At 42.5% G+C, this 27,047-nt stretch overlaps 1 protein-coding gene across 5 annotated transcripts in view; it reads left to right on the forward strand.

The window, feature by feature from the left end:
• Nucleotides 1-27,047, forward strand: part of Rere (arginine-glutamic acid dipeptide repeats) — a 186,164-nt gene that overhangs the window by 17,920 nt on the left and 141,197 nt on the right. For 3 of the 5 annotated variants that reach the window (XM_051173789.1, XM_051173792.1, XM_051173790.1), the window contains exon 2: nucleotides 2,403-2,473. In XM_051173789.1, the coding sequence (XP_051029746.1) occupies nucleotides 2,403-2,473 (71 nt within the window). Of the gene's footprint in view, nucleotides 1-2,402; nucleotides 2,474-9,960; nucleotides 10,087-27,047 lie in introns of all 5 variants that reach the window. The other 2 variants (XM_051173787.1, XM_051173788.1) reach the window with 1 other exon arrangement.

Raw genomic sequence — 27,047 nt, forward strand, 5'->3', positions numbered from 1 at the left:
CTGATCCTCCTGCCTCCATCTTTCAAGTGCTAGAATTATGTGTGAGCATGTGCACCACACCTGATAATGGGGATTTGTTAGTGTATAAATCATAGTGCTTTATCTTTCAGAGTAAGAGGGCTTGTGGTAAAAGTGATACTGTTCATTATGAAAAGATATATAAAGCCTTTTTCTCTTAAACCATCAGACTTGTAACTAAGCCCCATTGTCCCACATCTTATTACTCCTGTTTGTCTGACTTTGAGCACACCAAGGGAGTGTATTAGTCCTTGGTGGACACGGGGATTGCTGATTGCTCTGAAGATGGTGGTGATGTGTGCTGTGCAGGCAATCTGACTGCCAAATAATGTAACATAGGGGAAGGTGGATTGCTAGGATCATTTGAGGAAGGCAGCTGTTACCATTCCTTCTGTACAGAGGAGCCATGGGAGTGCATTCCCTAAGCTGTGTGCGGTCAAAACAGGTAGAATAAAGACAGGATGTGGCTGGCATAGACTGTCCAGAGGAATTGGTATTGCTTTTGGATAATGTTGCCTGGGGAGGAGGTGGAATTTATGGGAACAGATCATTGAACTCCATTCACTTAGGAGGCTACATGTTTGTTTTTAAGGCACTGAACAAGTAGCTTAACATAGAGGAAGTGTGACTTTTTTTTGTGGAAAGGGACAGGCAGAAGAAAGCACATGGACTGTATCCTGTGAGCAGGTGAGTGTGTGTGGATGCCGCCTGGAGAGTTGAACTACCTGCCATAGCTGCATACCGCAGGGCAGCATCACGGAAGTTAAGAATTTGAGGCCATTCCAAAAATTATTAACTTTTTTTCTTAATTATAATTTTTGAGACAGGCCCTGTAGTCCTGGCTGGCCCCCAGCTTGTTAGTCTCCCTTGCTGAGTGCTAGGATCTCAGCGCTGTAAGCTCTGGTTTCTTGTGCATAGAGTTATGCTTCTTAACAAACAAGGGTTATAAAGAGAAACATTAGCTGGTGGGAAAACGTTCTTTTGCCTGTCATTTGAGATGATTACTGTATAAGATGGTTGATGTCGGTGTAGTCGGTCATCATCTGGGACCCTGAACGAGGTGTAAAGCTCAGGGCTATCTCATCCCTAATACTCTCTGGTGCATGGCTTCACGGACTCATTGTCTGCATCTGAGAAGTCAGGGGCATTCTGGTACCTTGATAGATTTGTGTGCAGTGACCCTACTCTTGTGCACGGAGTTTTCTGGAAGGCTATGTCTCTTAGAGAGGCTGTCTTCATGAGCCAGCCCTTAGTGTGTTCACTGCTTTCGGAGTGCAACTTGACTGCCCACCAGTGGGATGATGCTCGGCTCCTTATTGTGTCCCTTGTGTCTGTCTGGGCTTTTAATGTGTGTGGAGATGAAGGAGAGGGCTTTCTTCAGGTTGTCAGAAACTAGTTGTTGTTCCATGTGCACATTTTGAAGGGCAGGAGAAAGGATATGATGAATGACACTTACACATTATGCACTGTTATCCTGCTCCCCAGATTTGATAGCTGTGAAACTTGTAGTTCTTCGTGGGTAATGCCTAGACTTCCAGTCCTATTCTGTGGACAGTGTTTTCCTAAATCTCATTGCTTCTCTTAAAAACAGTGTCTTACAGGCAGTTTTAAAAAGCGATCTTTTACACTTCAGCTGTGACCATCAAAAAGAATTGCCCAACCACTGGGAAGTGTTCTGTTCTTCTTTCTGAGAGAAATATATAAAAAAATAACTTAATTTACTTCATTCCACCTTTAATTGATTGCCTTGGTTTTCATTATGGTCAAAAACATTCAAACATTACCCAGGGTGATTAGATTAGTTTTCATTCTTTTTTTACGGTATAGGTGAAAAGGTGATGGTAGTGGCATGTTCAGGCTGGTCTGCCCAAATACCTATTTCCTCACAAAATATTGATTGAAAATGAAGTAGCATGCAGCCAGGCCTGCTGCATTCTCTGTGTGAAGAATGATTTGCCTTAAAATGTATGTACTCCCTCCCTTCCTCTCCCCAGGACTAAGGGTACTGGCAGGTGCCACCATGCTTGTCTTCATGTATCGTCTTTAGTAATCAACTTCTCAAAACTTCTCTGCCTGGATACGGACAGTTTTTGTAGAACTTCCTTTCCCTGAACAGAATGGCTCAGACTTCATTAAGTTCTTTAAATTATCAGAAGGCTGTTTAGAAAGAATCCTCACTTTAATGCTATCTATAATTTAATGTCACCCATGGAAAAGGTTTTGTTTTTTACTATTAAAAGGCATTTGCTTTGTTATTTATATGTTTATATATTCATTTACTTAGCTATTTATTTGTGCAGTAATCTATGGCCCTTTGTGCTTAGTTCTTTAAAGGGTATACCAATTTTTTTTTAAAAAAACACTTTTTTTTTTTTTTTTTAAAGACTGTGTGTATATCGAGAGTCGGCGACCAAACACACCGTATTTCATCTGCAGCATCCAAGACTTCAAACTGGTAAGCATTTTCCCACACTCCGCCTCTTCTGTGTCCCTCACCCCCCCCCCCCCCCCACTCTCCCTACACAGGCTGTGACTTCTGCTGGCTTCTCCAGCACTCCTGGTGTGATAACCAGTGTGCAGCAGTGTGGCCTGCCTGCAGGCTGTGTGCTCAATGCTGTGGCTGGTTTCATCAGCGTGCTCTGTCCACTGTGGTAATGCTTTCTGTTGTGAACAGTGTTTCTCAGGTATTGTCTGCTTTGGCAGCTGTTTTCACAGTCTCAGAGAGTCCCTCTAGTTTCTCAGGCGCTTTCTTTGCTCTCAGCTGGTCTTAAGAGCCTGAAGTCAGTTTAGTGATTAATGAGCATGAAATGTAAACCAAAGATTAGTTTTTTTTAGGATGATGGTAGGTATGGACTACATCCTTGCCAGGAGCAGTTGGGAGAATGGAATTTGGCCTGGGGTAAGGCTGTCTGGATAGCGCTTCTGACAAAAATCTTTGATTTTTTTAGACATTGGTTTTCTCACTTTGGGCTCAGGATAGATTCCCCGGGTGTTTGTAAAACAAACACGACGAGGCCACGTGTGGTGACACACTTTTAATTCCAGTGCTAAGAGGCAGAGACAGGTGGCTTTCTAGGAGTTCCAGGACAGCCTGGTCTACATTGTGAATTCCAGGCTAGCCAGGGCTACACAGAGAGCCCCTCTCCTCCCCCTCCCTCCCTCCCGATCAGTACATATGTGTACATATGTGTACTTCACACACATGTCCACCTGTTTTTCAAACATTAATATTCCATTTGACTTTCCAAACTTTTCCCTTACTTAAGAGCATCATACTTAAACGGTGCTGTTTTTAATGGCTTTTCTTCATACAATTGGTGTGTAAAATACAGTATCATTGTGAACCATCTAAAATGTTTTTACCTTGGAATGGGATCCTTTTACTTGAAAACTGAGAACCCCAGCCTGATTATAAGTGCAGAGCAATCCTAATTGTGTATCTTTCTAGATAATGGATCATCTGTGTATGCTCTCTCCCCAAATCCTTCATTGCTTGAGGGTGCTCTTACACACAATGTATGTGATACTTCACTTTAAAGAATTAACACAGTAAAGCAAGTCCATTGTGCATTTACTGGTAAGATATATTTATTCCTATCAGGCTGCTTCTAAGCCCCCTGGCTGCTTTGCTAAGTGGCCTTGCAGCTTAACCTGTAAATCAAATACTTTCTGTTTAGTTTTCTTGCCAATATGAATTCTTACCTCTTTTGCAGATGTTTGTTCTTTATCTTTCTTTACAAAGATTTTTTTTTTACAGATACTGCCTGATAACTGAAACTTTGGGAGGTTTCCAGAAGATTTTTATTTTGGTAGTGGCTGCAGCTCCTGCTCTTTCTGTGTTTGTTATCTGTGTATGTGATTTTGCTGAACGACTGCCAGAGCTCCATAGAGAATATATAGCTCTGAAATAAAACTATCAAGATGTTTTCGTCTAGATTCCCATCATATTCTCCTTGTGCTGTGCTCTGTGTGTGTGTGTGTATCTGCGTGCGTGCGTGTGTGCGTGCGCTTGCACGCGCAGGTTAGCAGGTGCCTTCCTGTTTGAACAGCATCCATGCTGATTACTGTGGAAGTTACTTTTCTGGGCAGAGGTTCCTGCTGTGGAACTGTAATTGTTTGTTGTATTAACAGCAATAAAAGTGAAGCTTCTGTTGTCAGTATTAAAAACATTAAAGCTATCTACAAAAACAAGTGAGCTATAGGGTGCTACCTTTTAGGTAACCTTTAAAACCACATAGTGTTTCTCTTTGAGGGTCTGTATTCAGCACACACTTGTAGTTGTCATGTGAGAACATTAGAGATGATGAAATATTTACTCCAGGGAGAAATACAGCCCCTCCCCCTCCTTTTCTTCTTTTCCTCAGCTCTGTGCACTTAGGAAAGGACAGAGATGAGAGTAATCTAGTCTGCCCTTCATAGGAAGGGTTTTAAAAGAAGAAATTGCAGTAGATTTTGCTCAAAGCGAATTAACATGGCAAAACAGAACAGTGAAAAACAGCTTTAAAAAAGCACAGCATTAGCTTCGAAGTATTACATGATGGGTGTTCTAGACTTCGGTTTGAGGCTATACTAAGAGATGTTTACATCAGCAGTAACAGTTCTTCTGTGGCAGGTGTGGAGTCTGCGTAAGAGTGTGCTGGGCTGTAGGAGTGCTGTGTCATGTGCTAAGAGCAGTCAAAGCCAACGAACTGAGACCCGGTTGGAGGGCCATATACAAGTCACCGAGACCAGTATAATACTGGTATGTTGAACTCCTAGAGCCCTGGGTAGTGTTTTATGAGTGCAGTGTGTGAAAGGGAGAACATTTGGACTTTGTGTGGAGACTTGGGTTGTTTACTAGAGCTTGTTTCAGGGTTCCTTCAGAGTCCATGTCTGTGGCATAGAGCATGCCAGGCTATGTAAGTAGCCTCTTATTTCCTCAGAGATGTCCAAGCTGAGGTCATTTTTGTGGCCCTTTTGTCTACAGGGATGAGCTCATGGCTTCTGCTTTATCAAGTCAGATCTTCAGAGCACATAAGGCTGCTACCTTCCCACACCATTTATAGCCTGCATTTGCACAGGGCTAGATGGAGGCCATGATAGTACAGAGTATTAAATTCGTAACTGAACCAAGTTGTTGACGCTTAGGAGTCTTTGAGAACAAACATAAGTTTATTTACAAAGTGAGAACTCCCAAAATGGAGAATGGGAAGGTCTCCAATGGAGGAACACTCCAAAGGTAGCGTGCGTGTGTGTGTGTGTGTGTGTGTGTGTGTGTGTGTGTGTGTGTGTGTGTGTGCGCGCGCGCGCTCTCCTCCCTCCTCAACTGGCTGTCTCTGTGTAACCCTGGCCTTCCTGGAACTCTGTAGACCAGGCTAGTCTTGAGTGCCCAGAGGTCTCTAGTGCTGGGATTAAAGATATGTTTCACCACTGCCTGGCTAAAGGTAGCATTTTTAAGGGAAATAAATTATGTGTTCTGTAGGGAAACATTGATTCTTTTCTGTTATATTCATGTAATGCATGTATTTCCAAGTGGAGAAATCTTGTTTAAATATATTGGTTAGAGTTATTCATAGAAGGAATAGACAGAGGCGGGTGGGGAGAGTATGCTTAAGCAAAGAAAGTGAAGTAGGCTTTACTTATTAGAGGCAGGAGGAAAGATGGGTGACTAAATAAAGCTGCACTGGAGCTTTCAGAATCAGTCTCAGATAATAAATTTACTTCTTGGAAGTGATGTTAATGGTAACAGTAGCGGCCTGGCTTGAAAAGATTGATTTCTTTTAAAATTTAGATTTGGGGAAAATGGAGGCACTGTGACAGTCTTCAGAGGGGTGGAGCCGAAAGGGTGAGTCAGGATAGTAAGGTTGGAGCATCTTGGGCATGCCGGCCTGCTCAAGCAGGTGAGAAAGCGGAAGGCACCAGAGGATGCTGGCGCAGCCACTCTCGCCCTGAGACCTGCCCCTTTCCACCAGCATCTGTGGAGGTGACGATGGTCCACTTGGGCTGGATGGAGTGGAGCAAAAGAACCTGGAATAACATCTTCAACTCTTTTCTGTGTGACCTAGTTTGCTTTGATGTTTTGATTTTGATCATCACGGTGTGTGTTCCCAGCAGGTGGCTGGGGATGTTCACACTCAGCCCTCCCACAGGCACCTGTTGCAGACCTGTTCTGTGTTCTCTGTTGGGTACGCAGAGGGCACTGACGAAGTATAAAGCGTTTCTTCCCTGGGCAACCTTAGACTCTAATTGTGGCATTAGACAGTTTGTGGCATTATTAGACACTGGCCATTTTTAGAGGACACTGGAAAGGATTGATAGGAAGACTTAATTCTTTTTGTTGTGAAAGGAACTCTTGTTTTTATTCAGAATATCAACATTCCATAATCTCAAGTCTTAAGCATAAATGAAGTAATTTTCTACCTAGAAACAATCATGGATTTTGAGAAAGTTAACCCTAAGTATATTGTTAAAATTAGTATGAGTCATCGTGTAATACCATGGAGTTCCCTGTGGTGACTATCAGTTGTTTGTTTATTCCTAGCATAACACCCAGAGCCGTTCTGTTAATGTTCTGATGGGAATGCTGCATGTTCTTGATTGCCATCATCTGTGCTTTAGAAGGAAGTATGGTTTGGGTTTCTTACTTACATTGGGTAATTGTAGGTTTGTTTATACCAAATGAGTTTCCAGGAAGGATATGTAATTACTACAAATAGTACTTTAGGTAAATACCATTGGTGCATTGTACTAAAACTGGAAAGCTCATCCCTAAGATTAAACCTTGTCTAAATATTCCTTAACACCATTAATAATATTAAAGAGCTTCCAGTGGCCTCTATTGAGTGAATTGAACTGTGGATGGAGGCGTGTGCTGTTGCATTCTTTATATGCAAGACAGCAGCCATTTTCATCTGTTTGTTAGCGTAGAATAACCAAGGAATCATAGCCCCTAGTTTTCTTTGATCACTTTACACACACACACACACACACCCTTATATTTCATTATTTGTGAGCAACTTGTGTGTGCGTGTGTGTGTGTGTGTAATTTCTCTTTGAGCTCTAGTTTGTACCCAGAACCCACTCCAAAAATTTGTTGCCACTCATTGTTTTTAGTTGTGTATCCCCTGACAGTATAGTAGAAGAGAGCACATAGAGACATGGTCTTCAGCTGAGATTCTGCATGTTGCTGAATTACCAGATGTGTGGACTGTGCACAGTTATTTCATTCTTGTTGGCTCTTGTGATTGTAGCATAGAACATGCAATGTATTGGCATCTGGGAAGCAGCTACTTTTTTTAGTTGTAGGTCAGTATCATATTAGAGCCTTCTTTTCAGTGAGGTGGGGTAAGACTGGGCCTTTCCATTAGTTTGAATGTGTCATTCAACATTTGGGAAGTGTTGTCTTGGGCTGAGATGAAGGTTGGCAGGCTTTGTAGGTTGATAATTTAAATTTGACGTCAAGTTGTCAGATTCCCATTTCTGTTTCATTAGTTGCTGTGCTTGGTGACCTTGCAAGTAGATTGTTTCCAGATGAAAAAAGTCAAGCATAGGACCTGCCCCTCAAATGTTGGTGTTTGTGATATTATTGGACCCTTACATTGTGATTTATCTTCCTTACTTGTTTAAAAAATGGGTGTATAGTAATTGTGTACACACACACACACACACACATGCGTATGATTCTAAGGCAAGAACTGTTGCATATTTGTTGAATTGATGCCAAACTCTTCTAGAGGCCACCACCTTTTTCTTGCTTTGAATAAAAGCCACCTACACTTGTTTTTTTTTTTTTTTTTAAAGGCACTTGGGCACTTGGCTTATGATTATGTGTCACTGCCAAGGTGTACGGGAATGAAAGGTCTTAGCACATGTGGTTTATACTCAGGAGTCTTGAGTTGGAATGGAATTCTCCTGTTTGGAGTTGTTTGGACTTAGGTGAGGCTGTTGCTGGCTGGCCAGATCCCACTCCTCCTCACAGAGCAGTGATCTTAGAAGATTGTATTTCAGTACCCACATCTTTCTGTGTGGTGTGATTGTCTATTTAGAAATGGACAGAGAAGTATCTACCTCGGTAGAAATCAAAAGGATTCTTTGGGAACCCAGAGCTCGGGCCCCATGTGCTCATTTCTCAGAGGTCTGATTTCAGTGTCAACAGTGCCAGAGCAGGTGCAGGAGCTGACGTTTTAGTGCTGTGTAATTATCGTGAAGTTGGGTAATTCATTTTCTCCTAATTTAATTGGGTTTTAGGACTATCAAGAAGTAAATGATATTTTGTTTAATTGTATGTAATCTCTAAATATAATTTACTGAACATTATCTATGTAAAAATTTTCAGTGCAGAAAATTGATTATTCTACTTTTTTTTTTCTCAAAGAGCTTACAAAAATTTGAGATGGTTATATTTGTAGAGATCTGCTGTGTAAGAATATTGCTTAAATCTTGTTCAAACTTGATTCTTGTAACTGGAAATTCACAATTTGTATGTATGTATGTATGTATGTATGTATGTATGTATGTATCTTTGTTTTAACATCCAATTCAAAAAAGTGTCCAAAAAAACTACTGAGAAAATTAGGGAAGCTCCAGATGTCATCAGTGTTTTCTGATTTGAATGAACGATAATTTGCCTCAAAAAGGCAGGTTTTTCTTAAATGCTAAAAGTGTTGTAATGGTCGTTTGAACTCTTTGCATATTTAAAACAAGTAATGCCAAAGTGTTGAGAAATGCTTTGCTAGGTTTTTAAAAAATTGAAACCCTTAATTAGAATGGAGGAGGATTTGATACTTGAATTTGAGTTCTGGTTAATTGAATTGCTGACTGAAGAGATTTAATCAGATATTCAGTTTTATTGTTTGTTTATTGTGAAAAAAATACTGACTATACTGGAGCACTCAATTGCATTTTCTCCTTGGAGTTTGCTGTGTTCTGGGAGTCATGAGGTATGGCTCCTAGAGCTATCTATGGAGCTGGCAGGAATAAGAGACTGGCCTCAAAACAGAACATATGCAGCAAGACACTGCGATGATGATTCGATGTTAAAGTTTGTTTGTTTAATTCTTAAATAACTGTAATTACATAATAAGTATTTGAATTTTATGGGTTTTTTAAAAGTTCACTTATTGCATGCGATTGTTGTAGTTAGGCTTTTATATGCTATCTATCTATGTGCTCTTGAATATTTGAAGGGTGCAGCTTGAAGCTGTTGTCTGAGGTGTCTCTTCTTGTGCTTAAGGGACAGGGCTGGCTTTCAGAAGTTGCTCTTTATCCTCCTCTGCTGGTTCCTTTTTAATAGAGTTTTGTTACACGCTAAGCTGATTTTTAACCCCTAAAAGAAAGAATACCTTTCTTGAACTTGAAATGGCTTGCCTGTTAATTATTCTCACTTTTGGGACATTTTGAGGAAACTAAAACTCAATTCAATGCACTCCTTTCTTGTGTTTGAAGCTGTTGTCTGTTTATCTTGCCTTCAGCTTTTTAGAATTAGATAAGGATTCAGGAAGTGGCCGTGTTTTCTCTGGCCACCCTAGCTAGCCCTTGGGTGCTTTCCTACTAAATGTACACGGATTGTATGCTCCCAGCTTCTCACCTCAGAAACTCTTCTGAAAGCTCAGTCAATCTGTCTGCTCACAGTTTTCTCCTGTCTGTCTGACTCTTTGGAATGTTGCTTTCATGATGAGCAAAGCATGCACTGTTGCTATGCTTTGGCATAGCATCTTAACTTGGTTATTTTGAGGGGCACACACCATACTGAAGACGGACCCAGTTAAAATACAGAGCAGAATGGTTGTGGGGTGTTGACACTTAAAGAAGCAGCTTTGACTAAAGTGGGGACAAATTCTCAGTGATGTCAGTGGTTCTCTGCTCTTTAAGGACCCTTGCTGACACCTGCTTGTGTGCTGAGTGCCCCTGGTAACCAGGATGGGGGTGTTAGGCACCTTAACTTAAAACTGTTTTCTCTTTTAGGTCCACAATTCCCAGGCCTGTTGCAGATCTCCAGCTCCTGCTTTGTGTGACCCCCCAGCATGCTCTCTGCCGGTGGCGTCACAGCCACCACAGCATCTTTCTGAAGCCGGGAGAGGGCCTGTAGGGGTAAGGAGAATCCCGTTTTAAAAAGCTATCAGTATTTTATATCCCATAGGGTATAAAATAGGATATTACCTCCCTTCCCAGAGCCCCTTTAAAATGTGCTGTATGATGTGTGTCTTTAAAAGAGTAATAAGTACATGCACAGAGGAAGCACAATACGGGACTTGCCTTACCCCTCTAGGACAGTTCCAGAAGTTAGTGGGGTTTGTGGAAGGGTATTTTGGCACCAGCAGAGAGCATGCTGGGCTGCTGCAAGGAGCAGGAGCTGGCAATCAGCAGCGAGTATGGATGTTGGCAACTGAGATGGGGGAAAGGGGGTAAGTTTAAGTCCAAGTGTGGATTTTGCGTTTCCCAAGGCTCATTTGGGACTCCACAAATCTAAACTGTCTTGGCCACTGCCCTCTTCAGGGGACACATTGTAAAAGGCTGTTGACAAACAGTGAGGTTTTTCTGCAATAGCCAGAAAGCCCTTCAGGGGGCTGGGGCTGGGGCTGGGGGGTGGCTCTGCCTGTCCTGGTTGTACCCTGAAAAGCCCTCTGCGACTTGATGAGAAGGTTAGATGCATGGGATGGTGCAGGATGCAGTGGCTATGTTGCACCAGCCCCGGAGCCAGGAGCCCAGCCAGTGGTGGTGCTCATGAGGGCATTAGGTGCTGCCGCTTCCTGCTTGTAGACTGTGTGCTCACTTGGCTTCCTTTCGCTCCCTTTTTGGAGGACTTTGATGGTAACCTTTCTAGAAGACAGCTGTTTATTGTTTTGAACTGAGTACCCAAGACTGTTTATAACTAGAAGAGCCATTAGACTGGTAGGTTTAAGTTTGTACTCACCTAGAGAATAACGCAGGAGGGCAGTCATCTTGCATACACATAGCTAGCACCAGATACTGTCGACACATACATGATCAGTTGTGTGGATGCAGGGTACAGTATTACTGAGTTCTCTGTGCAGGTTATAGCATGCATTTTTGTAAAAGGGATTAGAATCCAGAAGCTGCACGTTTTTTGGCATGTCAGTATGATAGAGATAGCCAGAGTATACACGTATCTTACAGTGTGGACAATGTGCTGGTTACTTTGGGGGCTGTGAAGAGATGTAGGATGTCCCTGAACAGCATATGTTAGTGGGTGTGGGAGGCAGAGGTGAAGATCTAGAATAGGGATGAGGTCTGCGATCTTAACAGTCAGACTAATTAAGCTGTTTATGGGATAGGCAGTGCAGAGCTTTTGAAGGCTTGAAAAAGAATCCAAGCCATTGTTTCAGAAGATTCACTTGGTAATAGCATGCAGTATAGAGAAGGGAATGCTAACTGGAGGACTAGGGCTGTCACCCCTATGTAGAAGGAAGAAGAACAAGCCTATAGAGATCACTTTTGATAATTACAACAAGCTGGGTGTGTTTTCATGTCTGAAATCCCAGGACTTGGGAGGCTGACACCAGGATTGTTTTGAGTTTGAGGCCAGCTTGGGCTTTAGAGAGGGACCTTTTAATACCTTCCATCTCCATCTCACAAGTGTAACAAAACCAGGAGTAATTGCTAAAAGTGTCACATTCATATAGTTGATGTAATTACTCAAGAGTTAGATGCCACCAAAAAGGGTTTCTATGGAAGCCTAGGATTTCTTGAGATAATAAGCACACACAGTGAAAGGTGGGACCTCACGTAGTGGGTAGAATCCTTATACCTTAAGGGAAAAATCAGTGGGGCTTTGACTGCCTACCTGGGAAACTTCAGTCTTCCATGTGATGTCCTTTATGTATCTGAGAAATATGGCTTATCTTGCAGGCTGATATTTTCTTGATTTACTCTGATCAGTGTGATGCTAGCTTAGATACTTTTATGTGGTACTTACTAACCAAGATTTGCTGAATAGATTTTAAATTTTGCCCATTACACTGATCTTTTAGTAAACTTTCTATAATAGAGTTAGTGATGGTTGGTATTGCTATTTTTCAGCATCCACTGAGGATTTAAATAAATTCATCATTGGTGGAGTCCTTAGATGCCATCACCAATGTAGATTGGAGAAGAGTCAATAACATGATGATAAATATTCCTTGAGCCAGAGGATGCTGCATAAGGCTAATTGTATTGATTGTTCTTTAATGATGCTTTGTGTTGCCAAAGTCATTCTTGCTGCATCCTGTTGGCAGAGCCTCCAACCCCATGTGGAGCTCCCATAAATTCTGCAGGCATACAGATCTAGTACAGTGTAATGAGAGCTGCTGGGAGAAAAAAAAATTGATTACAGGGTTGTAGACAACATCGCTAGTGTTCCTTATCATGATGCACCAGATGTCTTTGCTAATAGACTATTTTTGTTATTTAGTTTTTATAGGATAGCATCCATTACGTTATAATTTAGCTTTCTCTGCATATGCAGGTACATGAACTCATTAGATTTAATTTTAAAGTTACTTGCTCTTGTTAGTATATGTACTGAAGAAACAATTTTTTACCAGTTTTCAAGAATCTGCTGGAGCTGGGTGGTGGTAGTGCATGCCTTTAATCCCAGCACTCTGGAGGCAGAGGCAGACAGATCTGTGAGTTTCAGGCCAGGCTGGTTTGCAAATCTAATTCCAGGACAGCCAGGACCACACAAAGAAACCCTTTCTTGGAAAAACAAAACAAAACAAAAACAAAAACAAAAAACAGAAAAGGGGGAGGGAGGGAGGAAGTACATGCTGGTCGCTGGTTTGGATGTTTTCTAGCACAAAGAACTGTGGAGAAATGAGAAGTGTAGGATGAGGGAGAGGGAAGGAGCCATCGCCTAGGATTCCCTTAGTGTGCTCAGAGACAAGTCCAATTTATGTCACTACCCACCCACCCCAGTGATTAAAGTGCAAGCCTTACGGCAGCCTGTGAAAGCCCCATCCAAACAGCCATAGTGCTGCGGTTTCTAGGGGACTTAAGTCTGCCTTTTTTCCCTCTGCCCTACATGTGCATGTGGGCTGCACCTGTCCTCTTCGTTGCTAGGAGATCAAAGCTGAGTTGGGAGATTTAATTGTTTAAGATTGACTCTTAAAAAAAAAAAAAAAAAAAAAAAAAAAGCCAGGTGGTGGAGCACACCTTTAATCCCAGCGCTCGGGAGGCAGAGGCAGACAGGTGTCTGTGAGCTCGAGGCCAGCCTGGTCTACAGAGTAAGTTCCAGGACAGCCAGGGCAACACAGTGAAATCCTGTCTGGAAACATGAAAAACAAACAACTGACAAAGACAAGGCCCTGCTGTGTAACCAACAGCCTTGGCTGCCTTATCTGTGCAGTCTCCTTACCCCTGCCCTTCAGTGCTGTGGGCAGTGTAGTACAGTGTGCATACAGTCCTGTATCATAGATAGGGCCGCTGTTCGGCCCCTCCCTGTGTTCTTATCACTTTCTTTAGCACCAGATTTTTTGAGATTAGAACACTTGTGCTTTTAAAAAATGAAAGCCTGTTAATATTTTATATATTGTTTTGAAGCCCAGATGCTCTTTTTCCATAGCCCTATAGTAACAGATTTTCTAGCAAGCTTGTAGTTTATAAGCTGTTTATCATTTCACAGAATGCAGAAAAGAACCTAATTCTATGACCTCAGTTTTTCCTCTTACCTATTCCCCTATATTCCTTGTTGTGTTGTGTTGTGGGCCCCTCTTCCTCTGCCATGGACACTGTTCTCACTCAGAGTTCTGGTCAGTTCTGTTTGGCATCTCATGCCTTTCCCTCTCTTCTCTGCTGCTGGTCTTAGCTCTCTCTGCTGCTGTGCTTTGGGGTGGGGAATTGTTTGAAGTGATTACCCCATAATGGAGGCAGTTAAAACCATTCATTTCACTCTCGAGACTGTAGTACTGTCTCAGTCATGGGGGTAGTATTTGTCCTATAACCTGATGGCGTACTTCCTCTGAGACTCAGTTTGTACCTTGTGAAACAACAACGATGATGAATTCAGTACTCCTAGTGTCGGCCTCAGGGATCACTATTCCTTGTAAGAGTCTTCCAGGAGATGCTGAAGTATAGATTTCAGGAATTCAGGTTGGTCAACCACTGACTGACTGAAATGCAGGCATGGGTGATTACGGAAAGGGAACTTTGCTTTTGAGAGAGCTACAGATGTAAACTTGGCAGTAGGGTACTTCCCCACCCAGTGAGGCTCTTTTCTTAAGTCCATCCCAGGAAGTCTGCTAACTTCCTCAACATATAAACTACATGTAATCTTTGTGTTTATATCCCTCATATAGTAGTAAAAGGCATTTATAAATTAATTTCAACCAAATGTCAAAATCAACAGAATCCTCAATATCAACATTAGTTTAGTTAGGGTGGCTGTTGATATTTCTGAAGTAAAAGATGATGAAAATTGGCTTTAGCTCATGTTGTTGGAAACAGCGTGCCCATGTCATGTGCAATGAACACTGCTTTGCTCATTTGGTTCTATATTTTCTTTTACTGTTTAACCCCTTTTTGGTGTATGCTTAGCTTGCTATGAAGTGACTTGGCTTTTACCTGGCAAAAATGTACTGGTGGTGTTGGTTCAGGTTCGCTAACTAGCTTTTGACCACTACAGTAGTACTTCTTAATTGGCTTGGTGTAAGCTTTATTAGTCCTCCCCTCCCACATCCTCCCCCATTCTCTCCTTTTGAGAAAGGCTGTTCTGGAACTCATGGTCTTGTAGGCCAGTTTGGCTTTGAACTCATGGAGATATGCCTGCCTCTGCTTCCTGAGTGCTAGGATTAAAGGTGTGCACCACTACACCTGGCCGTAATAAAAAATAACCCTCCCCCCAAGACATTGTGGAACTCTCTTTGTTGACCAGGCCAGCCTTGAACTTATAAGTGCTGGGACCAAAGGTGTGTGCCACCACCTCCTGGCTATAATCAAATTCTTAATAGCTCTGAACTCTGTTAATGGAGCTGTACATTGTATACTTAAAATATTAATTAGTTAGTTGAGGAACTTAAGAATCACTTTAAAGTGAAAGTAATTTCCCCACCCCAAAATTCATCATTCAGTGTTCTTGACATGAGCTGTTTGGCTGGGTAAGGAGAAGCCTGTGCTTTGTTGTGTTGGTTACAGAATCTGTTTGTGGAGAGGTTGAGTTGAGAGTTTGTTCCACTTGTAAGATAGAATTAAAAAGCCCATTTAAAGAAATGGAGTAAGGTTTGGGGTCTGTTTGTATGTGGTGCTGTGGTTGTAGCCACCGTCTTAACTTGCACCATCAAGCAGGGGTGTTGACAAGCAGGTGGGAATGGACCAAGTATCTGGTGCATGGCTAAAGTCATATTTATAGGAGCAATGGGAAACATATCATTGGCAGATAGGTGCATTTAAACTGTAGAAACTGAAAGACTAGTAAGTACGGTTTCAGTGGGCCAAGTAGGTAGACACATGCGCGAGGCAGGGATTCTCTAGAAATAGATGAAAAATGACAAAGACTCCTAGGCTCAGTTTGAGAAGTCATGTGTCAGGGAAGTTCTGTGCTTGAATTCTTGATGTTGTCACTTCGCTGTAAGGCTGAAGGTAACACACACTCCTTCCTCTGAAACAAAATCAATACGCAGTCCTGGGAAGGCTGCATTATTAAGGGCTGGCTCTCAGGGTTTCATTACGTGAGCTTTGCCTGCTGGTGATTTGTCCCTGGCATAGGGAGATTTGCGAGGCACTCTGGCAGGTCCCTTTGGACAATTCCTTCCAATTCACAGTGCTCTGGAGTAGATATGTGGTTTTCTTTTGTGTGAATGCCTTTGTGTATTCTTTAAGTTACTGGGCACACACACTCTACCCACTGCTTACTTATCTTTGTTTTCTCTTCTGCAGCTGTTGATGCCTAGCCTTTGCAAACACCACATGCATTGAGCATATTTCATTACCCTGCAGTGCTGTTTAAGTGTTGAACTGTAAATCCTTGCCTTATGGTGGGAATTAAGTAAAAGGTCAGGCTGGCTACATAGGCCTGGTGGCACAGGCGCGACTTCCCAGCTGCTTGGGAGACTGAGGCAGAAGGGACTGCACGTTCAATGGCCTGGTTTAAAGACAAAGGTGGGCTGAGATATAGCCCTGCTGCTGTGCTTACCACACTGTCAGTCATTGGGCTCTCCAACCTCAGGGTTGGGATAAAAAGCTATCTGGCTCTCTAAGAAGACATGGACTGAGAAGAGCCCATGGTGTACTTGGCCACTATTGTGGGCAGCAGCCAGGCTTGTCAGACAGCTGAGCAGCCCCATCTCCTGGGGGCTGGTTGGGTGGGGCTAGAAACCTTGTCTGCAAAGAGAGGTAAACTGATAGTGTGATGATAATGTGTTTTTGGTGGGGGTAACACTGTTTCTGAAGGCCCCTTTGTTTTAACCCTCCAAGGGCAAGGCTGAGCTAGAGACATCTCCAGCAGAACCATGGGGCAAGGCCAAACCCCACATAGAAATCCAGTTGACTACTTTTGTGAGTGCTCAAAGCCTTTTCTCTGCTGTAGCTAGGGGCTGATTGAGTGGGAAGGTAGAGTCATGAGGAAAAGCAGAAAGAAAGACATCATTGAAATCTGTGTGCCACAGAGCAGCGGCAATGGTTTGTGTGCAGCTGCTGCAGGGAGGCTGTGGTGTGGGGGGAGCTGGGGCTTTCCTGGAGAAGTTGACCGTAGTCAGCTTTGTGTGACCAGTGGGATGGAGTGAGCAATCGGTACAACTTGTAGCATTGCCAGGCCCATACCTAGGGCTCCCTTCCTGTGCTGCCCACCCCGGGATGCTGGAGATGCCTGTTGGCCTGCCTGTTGCCCTCTGTAGGCACAGGCGAGCCTTGTTTCTCTTGTGTGCTGCCTTCCACACGGCCTCTTTTGTTGCGCTGCTTTTCTTGTGCAGTGTGTTGTGAGTTGTTGTCACTGCTAGCTTGTCTTTGAATTTGCATGCATTTGGTTGATGGAGTAAATGAAGGACACATGTCTGCATGGAAGAGTGCAGTATGCTGGCTCCTGTACATTTTATCCTAGTAATGTAGGGTGCATGTTTAAATTGTCAACTTCCATGTTAGACTGTTCTGATTGAGTGTATTATCTTAATTGAGGAGAGACCGTACCCACGTTTACAGAGGGCTGAAAGTGAGGCACTCAGTGGCCCTATGTACTGCTAGGGTGAGTGACACTTACCTTCAGTGTTCTGCAAATAGGATTGCCCTCATGCTGTCAGAGCGAGAAGCTGAGTGAGTCCTCCCTCCCTCCCTCTCTCCCACCCTCTTTTTTGGGTGGAGAAAAGGCACAACCTTTTCCTCCTCCTCCTTCTAGTGAGATTTCTAGAAGAGGACCTGGAATATTTCCCATTCCATTGGGTTATAATTTCAGATACCTGATTTTTAAAGAGTAAACAACTGTCTTTGAAAATTGAAATGTCAGATTAAAAGTCTACTTCATTATGAATTAGATGGTTAAGAACTCGCCTTTTTAACTGATAGAAATAGAGGATAGAGGAGGTGAAAGCCAGTTGACTTCTCCTTTCACTGAGACATGCCTCAGGCTTCTGCCATATTGAGTGATGCTTGTGGTTTTAGGATTGCTGAAGTTGAAATTGCCTCTGTGGTCCTGGGGTACACTTGAGCACTACCAGCATTGAGTGTCAGCACCATTTCCATCCATTTCCATGGTGTGTCACATGGTATCAGCAGCTCTCTGAAGGTGATTCATGTTTCTACTCAAATGGGCTTTCTTCCTTGCAGTGCTGGGCATGAACCCCAGGATCTTGTGTGAGTAGGCAAGTGCACTATGGCCTAACTCACTGCATCATGTGCCCTTCTGGGTCTCCTAAGGGGACATAAAATGCCTGTGTACTTCTAAGTCCTTGACATACTCTGATGTGCACCTGACACAGGCTTGTTTTTACCTGAGTCAGCTCTTCTCTAGACCAGACTTGAGCCTCCTGAACTGAATTCCGTTGTATTCCTCCACCTGAGGTTCTTGTGAGATGGAGGCCGGCTTCTGCCACTCTTGTGTGACCGGTCACATTTTGTGCAGTTGTTCAGTGATGATACTCACGTTGGCTGTTGATGCTTTTACTTCTCACTTTCTTCTTTAAAATTTTTAAAGGTTGATTTTATATGTATGTAGTTTCTGCTTTCATGAATGCATGTATGTTTATGTACCATGTGTGTACTCTGGTACCCACAGAAATCAGATGAGGTCATTAGAGTCCCTAAAACTGTGGGGGTAGGGGGAGGTCTGATAGTTGTGAGCCACCATGTAGGTGTTCTCTTTTTGAGACAGGGTTTCTCTGTGGCTTTGGAGCCTGTCCTGGTACCAGCTCTTGTAGACCAGGCTGGTCTCGAACTCACAGAGATCCACCTTCCTCTGCCTCCTGAGTGCTGGGACTAAAGGCTTGTACCACCTGAGCCTGGCACAGCCAGTGTTCTTAAAGGTTGATTCATCTCTCCAGCCCCTCTTTCTCCTTTTTTTGAATCAAAAATTGACAACAGCATGCAGGCTGCCTCTGAACTTGCAATCCCAAATCACTTTTCCAATGCTGGGATTAAACTCATGTAGCACTTTACTTTGCCTGCCCTCACAGATTTTTAAAAAAAAATATTTTGAGTATATGGTTGTTTTTCCTGTGTGTTATGACTGTGTATTGTGTGTTTCTGGGTGTTGGGTCCCCTCGAACTGGAGTAAGATATGGATGTGAGCCACCGTGTAGGTACTGTGATCCAAACCCAAGTTTGGTCACAAGAGCAGCCAGTACTCTAAATCACTGAGGCATTTTTCTGGTCCTGACTGACAGAAACTTTTTATACACAGACCTGGCTGGTTTTCTCTCTAAAGGTCCAGATAGTAGAGATATGTTGTGTCTTCTTGGTGATAGCTGTTCACTTGGCCATGGATGTTCCATACACACTCATGCTCAAGCATGTGTCTTTGTCCAGAAAATACTTGGGAAATTGGCAGAGGCAGGACGGAAGCTGGGACCCTATTCTGCCAACCCCTGGGCTAATGTAAGCTTGATGACTTCCTGGTGTGCTTCCTCCTCCCCTATTGCTCATGTGCTGTAAGGATTGCCTTTTGGAGAGAGAATTGCTGCTTTTCTTTCCTGTGTTGATCTGAGCTGGTGAGTTCTTCTGTCTGTACCCCTGCCTGTGCTCATACCTGTCTCTAACCCCTTATCCTGTCCTTGTTTGTTTCTTTTTAATGTCCTAACAGAATAGTCACTGTAGCTAAAGGGTCTTTATCTGCTTCTAATGAAAGGTTGGTGTTTTTGTTTAGTCTGGAATTTAGCAAGTAGTTACGATGTGAGGATCTCCTTAGCACTTTTGTCATGGAATGTTTGATGCCCATTTAGGTGGAGGAGTTTGGCTTAAAGCAGTCCACATTGTAGATGATTTTTTTTTTTTCTTCCTTTTGAACCAGACAGCCATTTGATAATATGTCTTTATTTCCTGGGAAGTGAGAATGGCTCCATATCATTATGTGTTTACTACTGAAGAATATTCAGGAATCTAATCGACAGTGGTTCTCAGGTGCCTTTTATGATTATATCAAAACACAATAGGTTATAATTAACCATGGCACAATTTCCAGTTTTTAAGAAATACAACTTATAGCTGGGTGTTAGGAGGCAGAGGCAGGAGGATCTCTGTGAGTTCGAGACCAGCCTGGACTGCAGAGTGAGTTCCAGAACAGCTAGATCTGTTACACAGAGAAACCCTGTCTTGAAAAACAAAACAAAAAGATAAATACTACCTATTTACATATTTATCTAGAACCAAGGCAATATTTCAGACTTTTAGATTGGTTTCTGTTCTAAGTGTTACTCATTCTTAACTAAATTAGTTAATGCTGGCTACATTTTGTTATGAGCCTTAAGCCCATGGTGATGGCTTGCCACTGTATTCCCATCTACTTGGGAGACTTGGCAAGAGGATCAGAGTCCAGGAATTTGAGGCCAGCCTGAGCAATAAATAGTTAAAAATCACTTTCAATTTGTCTGTTTCCTTTTTTTTTTAATTTTTTTTTAATTTTAATTTTTTTTTTTTAAATGCTTGTTGGCCTTACAAAATGTTGCAAACTTTGGCTGTAGCCATTCGATCTAATTTTGGCTTCCCTGCTTGACTGGTGTTTTATTCTGTAGATCTTTCTACCCAGTGTCATTTGTGAGTCACATCTCTAATTTACATTGTGTTTTATATGCAATTGTGATGAGGTAATTTCAGTTCACTGAGAAGTAGATTGTACTTGGAGAAAGGGAGACCCAGCTGGTTCATTTTCTAATTCTACACTGGCTAGCTGCACTACTGAGACAGGCTATTTAATCTGTTAGGGCATTGGTTTTCATAGCTGTCAAATCGAGATAACACTTCCTTTCTTACTTCTCAGGGTTATTCTCATGTGAAACTAAAGCTCTGTGATTCTGGGTTTCTGAAACTTCACAGTGATGAATAATGTAGGCATGTGGTTTTTCCAGTTGTGTCTGTTCTTACAGAAAACAAGGTGTGCCCCCATGGTAGTAGGATGAGTGATGGTCCTTGGGCTCAGGCTCCTGCTCTTTGCTCTGGTGTCTTCAGTGTGTGGTAGTTCCCTTTGGAAGGTCTGTCGTGGTGGTCACAAATGGCTACTGTAGCCAGAGCTGCATCATCCCAATTCTTTAAACTACTATTACTCAAATATGGCTCACAGGTTGAACTGTCAGTAATCTACCCTGTGGTAAATGCAGAAGTGGAGAATGAGTTAATTAGATGCTGTTAAAGCCAGTTGGTCCTCCTTCAGGGTTTTAATTGCACTTTTAAAAAGATTGCTTTGCGGTGGACTCACAGGCGCGGGCTCTCGAGCTCTGTTACTGGGGAAAATGGTAGCTGACTAAGGAACCTTCACTGTGATGATGGAGTGTCTATTTAGCTCGGTCCTGCTGCCGCCCTTCAGTCCCAAATGAACACACTGAGGCTGATATTGATTATTAAACTGTTTGGCCAACGGCTCAGGCTTCTTATTGGCTAGCTCTCTCTTAATTATTGGCCCATTTCTTTTAATCCATGTATCTCCATGTAGTCTTGGCTTACCGGAGAATGCCTGGACCTTTTGTTCCCTCAGCAGCCACAAGGCCTCACTTCTGCCTCCTCTCCCCAGAATTTTCCTAGTGATAGTCCCACCTATGCTCCCTGCCTGGCTACTGGCCAGTCAGCATTTATTCATCAACCAATAAGGGAAATATTCACAGCATACAGAAGGACATCCCCCATCAGTACTGTGTGCTATGATTGGACCATTCGGCACTGAATTAGATCCCTAAACACATCTCTCCACCCAAATAGTAATGACCCCAGGAGTTACAGCCATTTCTGAGATTTTAAAAATTTTATCTCACACAAAAAACATGCAGAAAGTACTAAAAGCAGATGCACTTATATAAGAGACTGTGTGGTTTTGTTTGTATAAATTAGTATTTCAACAGATTTTATTTATGTTTATTTTAATGGCTTAGAACTAAAATTATAGTTTGTCCTCATGAGATAATATGAATTATTTTTATGTTAGTAAGGTATGGACAGATGATTTTTAAAGGGTTTGAAATGGACATGAATGTCTTGTAACCTTGCATGAAATACATATAAGATGAAAGTCATTAGAGGTAATTCTAAAAACAAATTCATGAGAACACAGTTGTGCTGGGTATATTGGCACATTCTTGAAATTCCAGCCCTTAAGAAATGGAGTAGGAGGATCATGAATTCAGTACCAGCCCAGGCTACGTTGTGAGGTCCTGTCTCATACAAACAAACAAACAAACAAACCAAAAAACAAACAAACAAAAAAACCCAAAAAACAAAACATGGGTAGGGCCTGATGCTGGACCAACCACACAGTTACGGAATATTTGTTTATTAGCACTAGCATCATTTTTCATCTGTGCACAGTGCCTCTGTAGTGTCTGGTTCTAGCTGAAATTTGAGGTGTGAAGTTCACCTTTGCCCTGGTGGGACTGTTCTTACAGGTGTGTGTCCCCTTTTCCTCTATTCTCTGGTTAGAAGAACTCTAGCCCTTGCTTCTCTTTGTCTTTTTGTTGTTGTTTTGTCTAAACCTCTTTGTGTTCACATGATGCAAACGCCCACATAAGGCATCTGTAGTTCATGAATCACTATGATGTGCAGCCATCTCCCAGGCCCACGTTCCTGGCTGTCTGTTCCCTTGTGGTGGCAGCCCTTCCTTTCCCCACAGATTTAACTGCCACCCTGGCTTCAAGCAATCATTTTATGTCTATTATCGGGTGTGGCTTTCCAGACACTAGGTGTTCTTGGTCTATAAATATCTTCCAAGTCTGTTACATTAATCATCTGTCAAGTCTTCCCTTTCTCCCTTTTGTTTTAGTTGTTGATATCAAGGCATTTGACCAGGAATCTTGTGCCATCTGAATTTTACTGTTTGCACAGTGCCTGCATCCTCTGTATTTCCTGTATGATAATAGTTCGATCCAGATGTTGGATAGTCTTAGTGGTTTGTCTGAGCAGAATTAGAGTTAGCTGTCTCAATCACTGTTCTCTTGCTGCGAAGGGACACTGCACCCATGGCAACTCTAGAAAAGAAAGTATTTACTTGGGGCTGACTTACAGTTTCAGAGGTTTAGTCCATTGTCCTCATGGCAGAAAACATGGCTGCTCTCATGCAGACATGTTGCTGGAGAAGGAGCTGAGAGTTCTGCATCCTGATCCACAGGCAGCAGGTGGGATAGTCACTAGGCCTTAAACCCCAAAGCCCACCCCAAGTGACACACTTCCTCCAACAGGGCCAGCCTCCTAATATTGCCATTCCCTAGTGACCAAGCATTCAGATCTCTGAGCCTTTGGGACCCATTTTTATTCAAACCACTACATTAGTGTACTACAGTTTTTTCAAGAGCCGCATAATGTTTGATTTATTTATTTTTTCTTGTCCAACTTTTCCTCAGAAGTTGCTAAATTGTAAGTCTGTTTCATGTTCACCTACTAACTGGAGTGCGTGTCTGTGGCAGTGCCCTGCCAGCCGCCATTTCTTAACCCAGGGGCACACTTTCTGTAGGCAAGACTGTGTGAAGACTGTCTCTCCCCTCCATTTATCAAGTTTCCAAACGCGACATTAGGGACGCCAGATTGCCCCGTCATTGGATGCCTCTTGGAGTTGGCTCCTGAGTACTTTTTGATTTGACCTTAGAGCTTGATAGTTTTTTCTTGACGGTGTGTGTGGGTGTTCCATCCTCACACATGCCTACTGCAGAGCCACCCTCTCCCTGAAGATGATATTTTACAATCATAATCTAGTTTGGGTTTCATTGCTTCTGAATTGATGTACCCTTGAATGACGTGGAAATGCATCTGCTCTGCGGGGCGGGGGGGGGGGGCGCAAACCTGCCAGGTGTACCTGATAGTTGCGATGACACCCTCGTTCCAGTCTGAGGTCATACACAGCTCATGCCAGATTTTCTGTCTCCTTCTCATGCAGAATAGTAAGTAATAGTAGAAATAGCTACTAATACTGGCGGTATTGTTCTAAATTCTTAGAACTATAAAAGAAAAAGTTGAGCCAGGCATGGTGACACGCACCTTACCCAGCACAGCTGTGTTTTCATTTGATTCAGAACATGGTTTGTCAAAGTCCAGTGATGACTCTTTTTTACAGTTCTGTCGCCCTTCCCCTAGATGCATAGATTTTCCCCAGCTCTAGTGATGTTAGCAGAGAACGTTGGAGGAGGATCTCAAACTTGTGATCTTGCTGACTGTACAGGAGTAATTTCAAGCACAGGGATTACTGTCATGGGTAAAGAAGCCCTTGCCCATCCCTCTCCTCATCCTTCTCCTCTTCACTTTGATTTTTTCAAAACTTTCTCTTTGAGAGGGCACGGTAAAAGTGGTGTCCAACTGAAATCCTCTTGTAATCTTGAATAATAGTGCTATAGGATCACATTGCCACATCTGGCTGTTTTGCTCCTATAGTTCTGTTTTGAAAACAAAAGCTATTACTTTTTTTTTTTTTTTTTTTTTTTTTTTTTTTGAGTATTGTGCCTATGACACACCATTCACATCAGATGAGAGGACTTCTTAACAGAAGTCAGAAATTTCCTTCATGTTTTTTTTTTTTTTTTCTTTTATTTTTCGGGTTTTGTTTTTGTTTCTGGTTTTCCTTTCTAAATGACTTTTGCCTTGTTTCTAATGTAGGCTTTTTTACTGTGTGAGGACATCTATTTGATAGTAACTTGTTTTGAAATTGTGTAATGTATTTATTTTTGTTGTCATGTTTACACACATGCACGTGGATTTCTCTCTTCATCAGCACAGATACTGTTCTGCTCTTTGTTTTGTTTTCCCTTATGGGTACATTAACCTCTTTTTTTTTTTTTTTTTGTTCTTTTAAAAATTATTAGTTACTGCTTTTATTTTGTTTTGGGAAGGAATTTCACTGTGTAGCCCGGATTAGTTTGTGGTTTACAGTCTTTCGCCTCAGCCTCCCCTGTAGCTGAGTTTACAGATTTTTCTCTGCAACACCACGTTTCTCTTGGTCCCTGTTTTTGATAAACTTAATTTCCCTAAATTTTTAGGTCAGTGTGGTTGAGTAATATTCCTTTTACTTTCAGAACTTTCCTTAGTTGTTTTTGTGCTGCTACTTAAGAAACAAACAAAGCCACATTCCCCAGTGATCCTCTCTGTTTTCCTCCCAGGCATGTCGATTGATGGGAAACTGTCCCTGTCCTTGCAGAGTTCATGCAAACATTTGTGTTCATTTTGTTGGGCTGTCAGTAGGAGTTTATTTTGACTTACTATTGATCTATTTTTATGTGAAGAATGTCTGCAAACTCCGCTGTCCCTGGTGCCATCCTCCCAGTATACCTGGTGTGTTAGTTTTTATTGAAATGCCTTTTTATTTAGCCCCAGGACCACAAATGCTAATTCCTAAATTTTCATGCTCTATCTGTGCTGTCTGCCAGTATTCCAGCATAAAGCCACACAGGAGAAGTTAGGTACAGAACACAAGGCAGACTCAGACAAAGGAATACTTCATCTGTCCACCATCACTGTCCTTTAATGGCCCAGCTCGATCCAGGTCAGAGCATGCACACCACTTTCTGTGTCAGGGTTGGGGGAATTATCTTGGTCAGGGTTTTAAGATCCCTGTTTGACATGGGTAGGTGGACAGCTTGGTTGTGTATTTGTGCAGCTCTGGTGGCTTCTCCTGTGTAATCCTGGTAAGAGTGTGAGCAGCAACACTGTCACAGAGTGGCGTAGCTTTGTGCTTGGTGATGCTTTGATCTGGGGCCTACATGCAAGAGCTTCAAGATAGGTTTCTTTGTTCTCAAGAATTAGAAAATGAATAGGTCCTGGACTATTCCCCTGAGTGTGGACACTTAGCAAAAGCAGGGACTCTTCTGGGTCTGAGGCTTGGCTTCTTTGTTAATGGCCTTGAAAAAACTGTCCTTTACATGTATTTATTATTTTTCCTATAAAAGATCCTTTACTGTTTTGTATTTTAACACAAGGGGCAGATGTCTCTAGCTTTGAACTGTGCTTTGCTGTGTGTCTTCTCTGCCGAATGTTCTTTCAGCTTGGGCAGCTGTCTTTGTTAAAAGGCCAAACCCCTTGGTGAGATGTTCTGGGAAAGAGGACCCCTTGATATTTGAAAGGTGAGAAATCCATTTAAACCATGTGATGGCTTCCAACAGCCCTACCGCTGGCTTCTGCTTGTTTTAATGTAAGTGATAGATGCTCTGGCTGGTTGTGTTCAGTAATTGGATGTGAACTCTGTAATACAAGTGACATTTCATGGCAAATGTGAAAGCCTCTCGGATGGCATTCAGTTTCAGTGCTGCCTGCCTTTAGGTTTAAAGGTAGAAAACCATACAGAATGTAATTATTGGCACACATATTCAAAGATTAGTTCAATCCATTTGTAATACCCTTAGCTGTTAGGTAACTGTTTGGTTATTTATTGGGCATGACAGTGAGCATGTGATTTATAATGCTAGCATGTGCAATGCAGGCATAGAAATGCTAATCAGGCTGTGTATAAAGAGGACAGCCGTCAATATAGTCAGCAGTTTGCTGCCTGCCATGGAGTCTTCCCGCAAAGACAATTTGTAATCAGGAGGAGTTTGTGCACATAGCAAACAGACAGAAGACTGCCATGACGATAGCAGTGCTCCTTGCTTGCTTTCTGTAGGCTCCAATTGCATCTTATTAATGACTCCACGGTCCCCAGTGCCTACAGCCTGCCTGGAAGGCACAGGGTTATCAGACCTGGGCAAGTCAGATTTCCTTTCAGAGCTCTTGTTTATTTGATTTTTGTTCTTTATTTGTGTGTGTGTGGGTTTTTTTTTTTTTTTTTTTTTTTTTTTTGAGACAAGGCTTCTCTGTGTAGTCCTGGCTGTCCTGGAACTCATTCTGTAGATCAGGCTGTCCTCAAAATCACAGAGATCCACCTGTCTCTGCCTCCCCAGTGCCAGGATTAAAGGCGTGTGTCCCCCCACCCACACTCCACACCTCTGGCCAGAACTTGTTTCATAGGGTAGCTTTGAGTAACATGCCTTCCTCTGTAGGAGAATCTTTACATCCCATTACTAAAGGTGCTATGTGCCCTTTTACATTCATAGAAAGTTTGGACATTTTAGAGGTAACATTCCCTGTGAAAAGTAATAGAACGTTGATGGGGACAAAGACATGTAGCTTTCTTGTATAAGCTGCTTAGAATGTGTTGTATTTTCTTTCGAGTGTGGTGTGCAGGTGCATGCTATGGAGGCCAGAGGTCAACATTGGGTGTCCTTATCACCCCACCTTACCTTTTGAGACAAGAGTCTTACTCTGAACCAACACTGGCTGACAGGCCATTCTCTGGGGTCCTTCTTCACTTGGCCATCACTGGCATTTTATGTACATGCTACCAAACCCTGATTCTTTACATGGGTTCTGTAGGTCTGAACTTAGGTTATCATGCATGTGTGGCAAGCATGCCACAGACTGAGCTATATCCTCAGTCTCTAGATGTTAAGTGGGGGAAACTGCCAGATTTTTGTTACTGA

The sequence above is a fragment of the Phodopus roborovskii genome, unplaced genomic scaffold, assembly GCF_943737965.1.
Source record: "Phodopus roborovskii unplaced genomic scaffold, PHOROB, whole genome shotgun sequence".
Classification (NCBI taxonomy): Eukaryota; Metazoa; Chordata; class Mammalia; order Rodentia; family Cricetidae; genus Phodopus; species Phodopus roborovskii.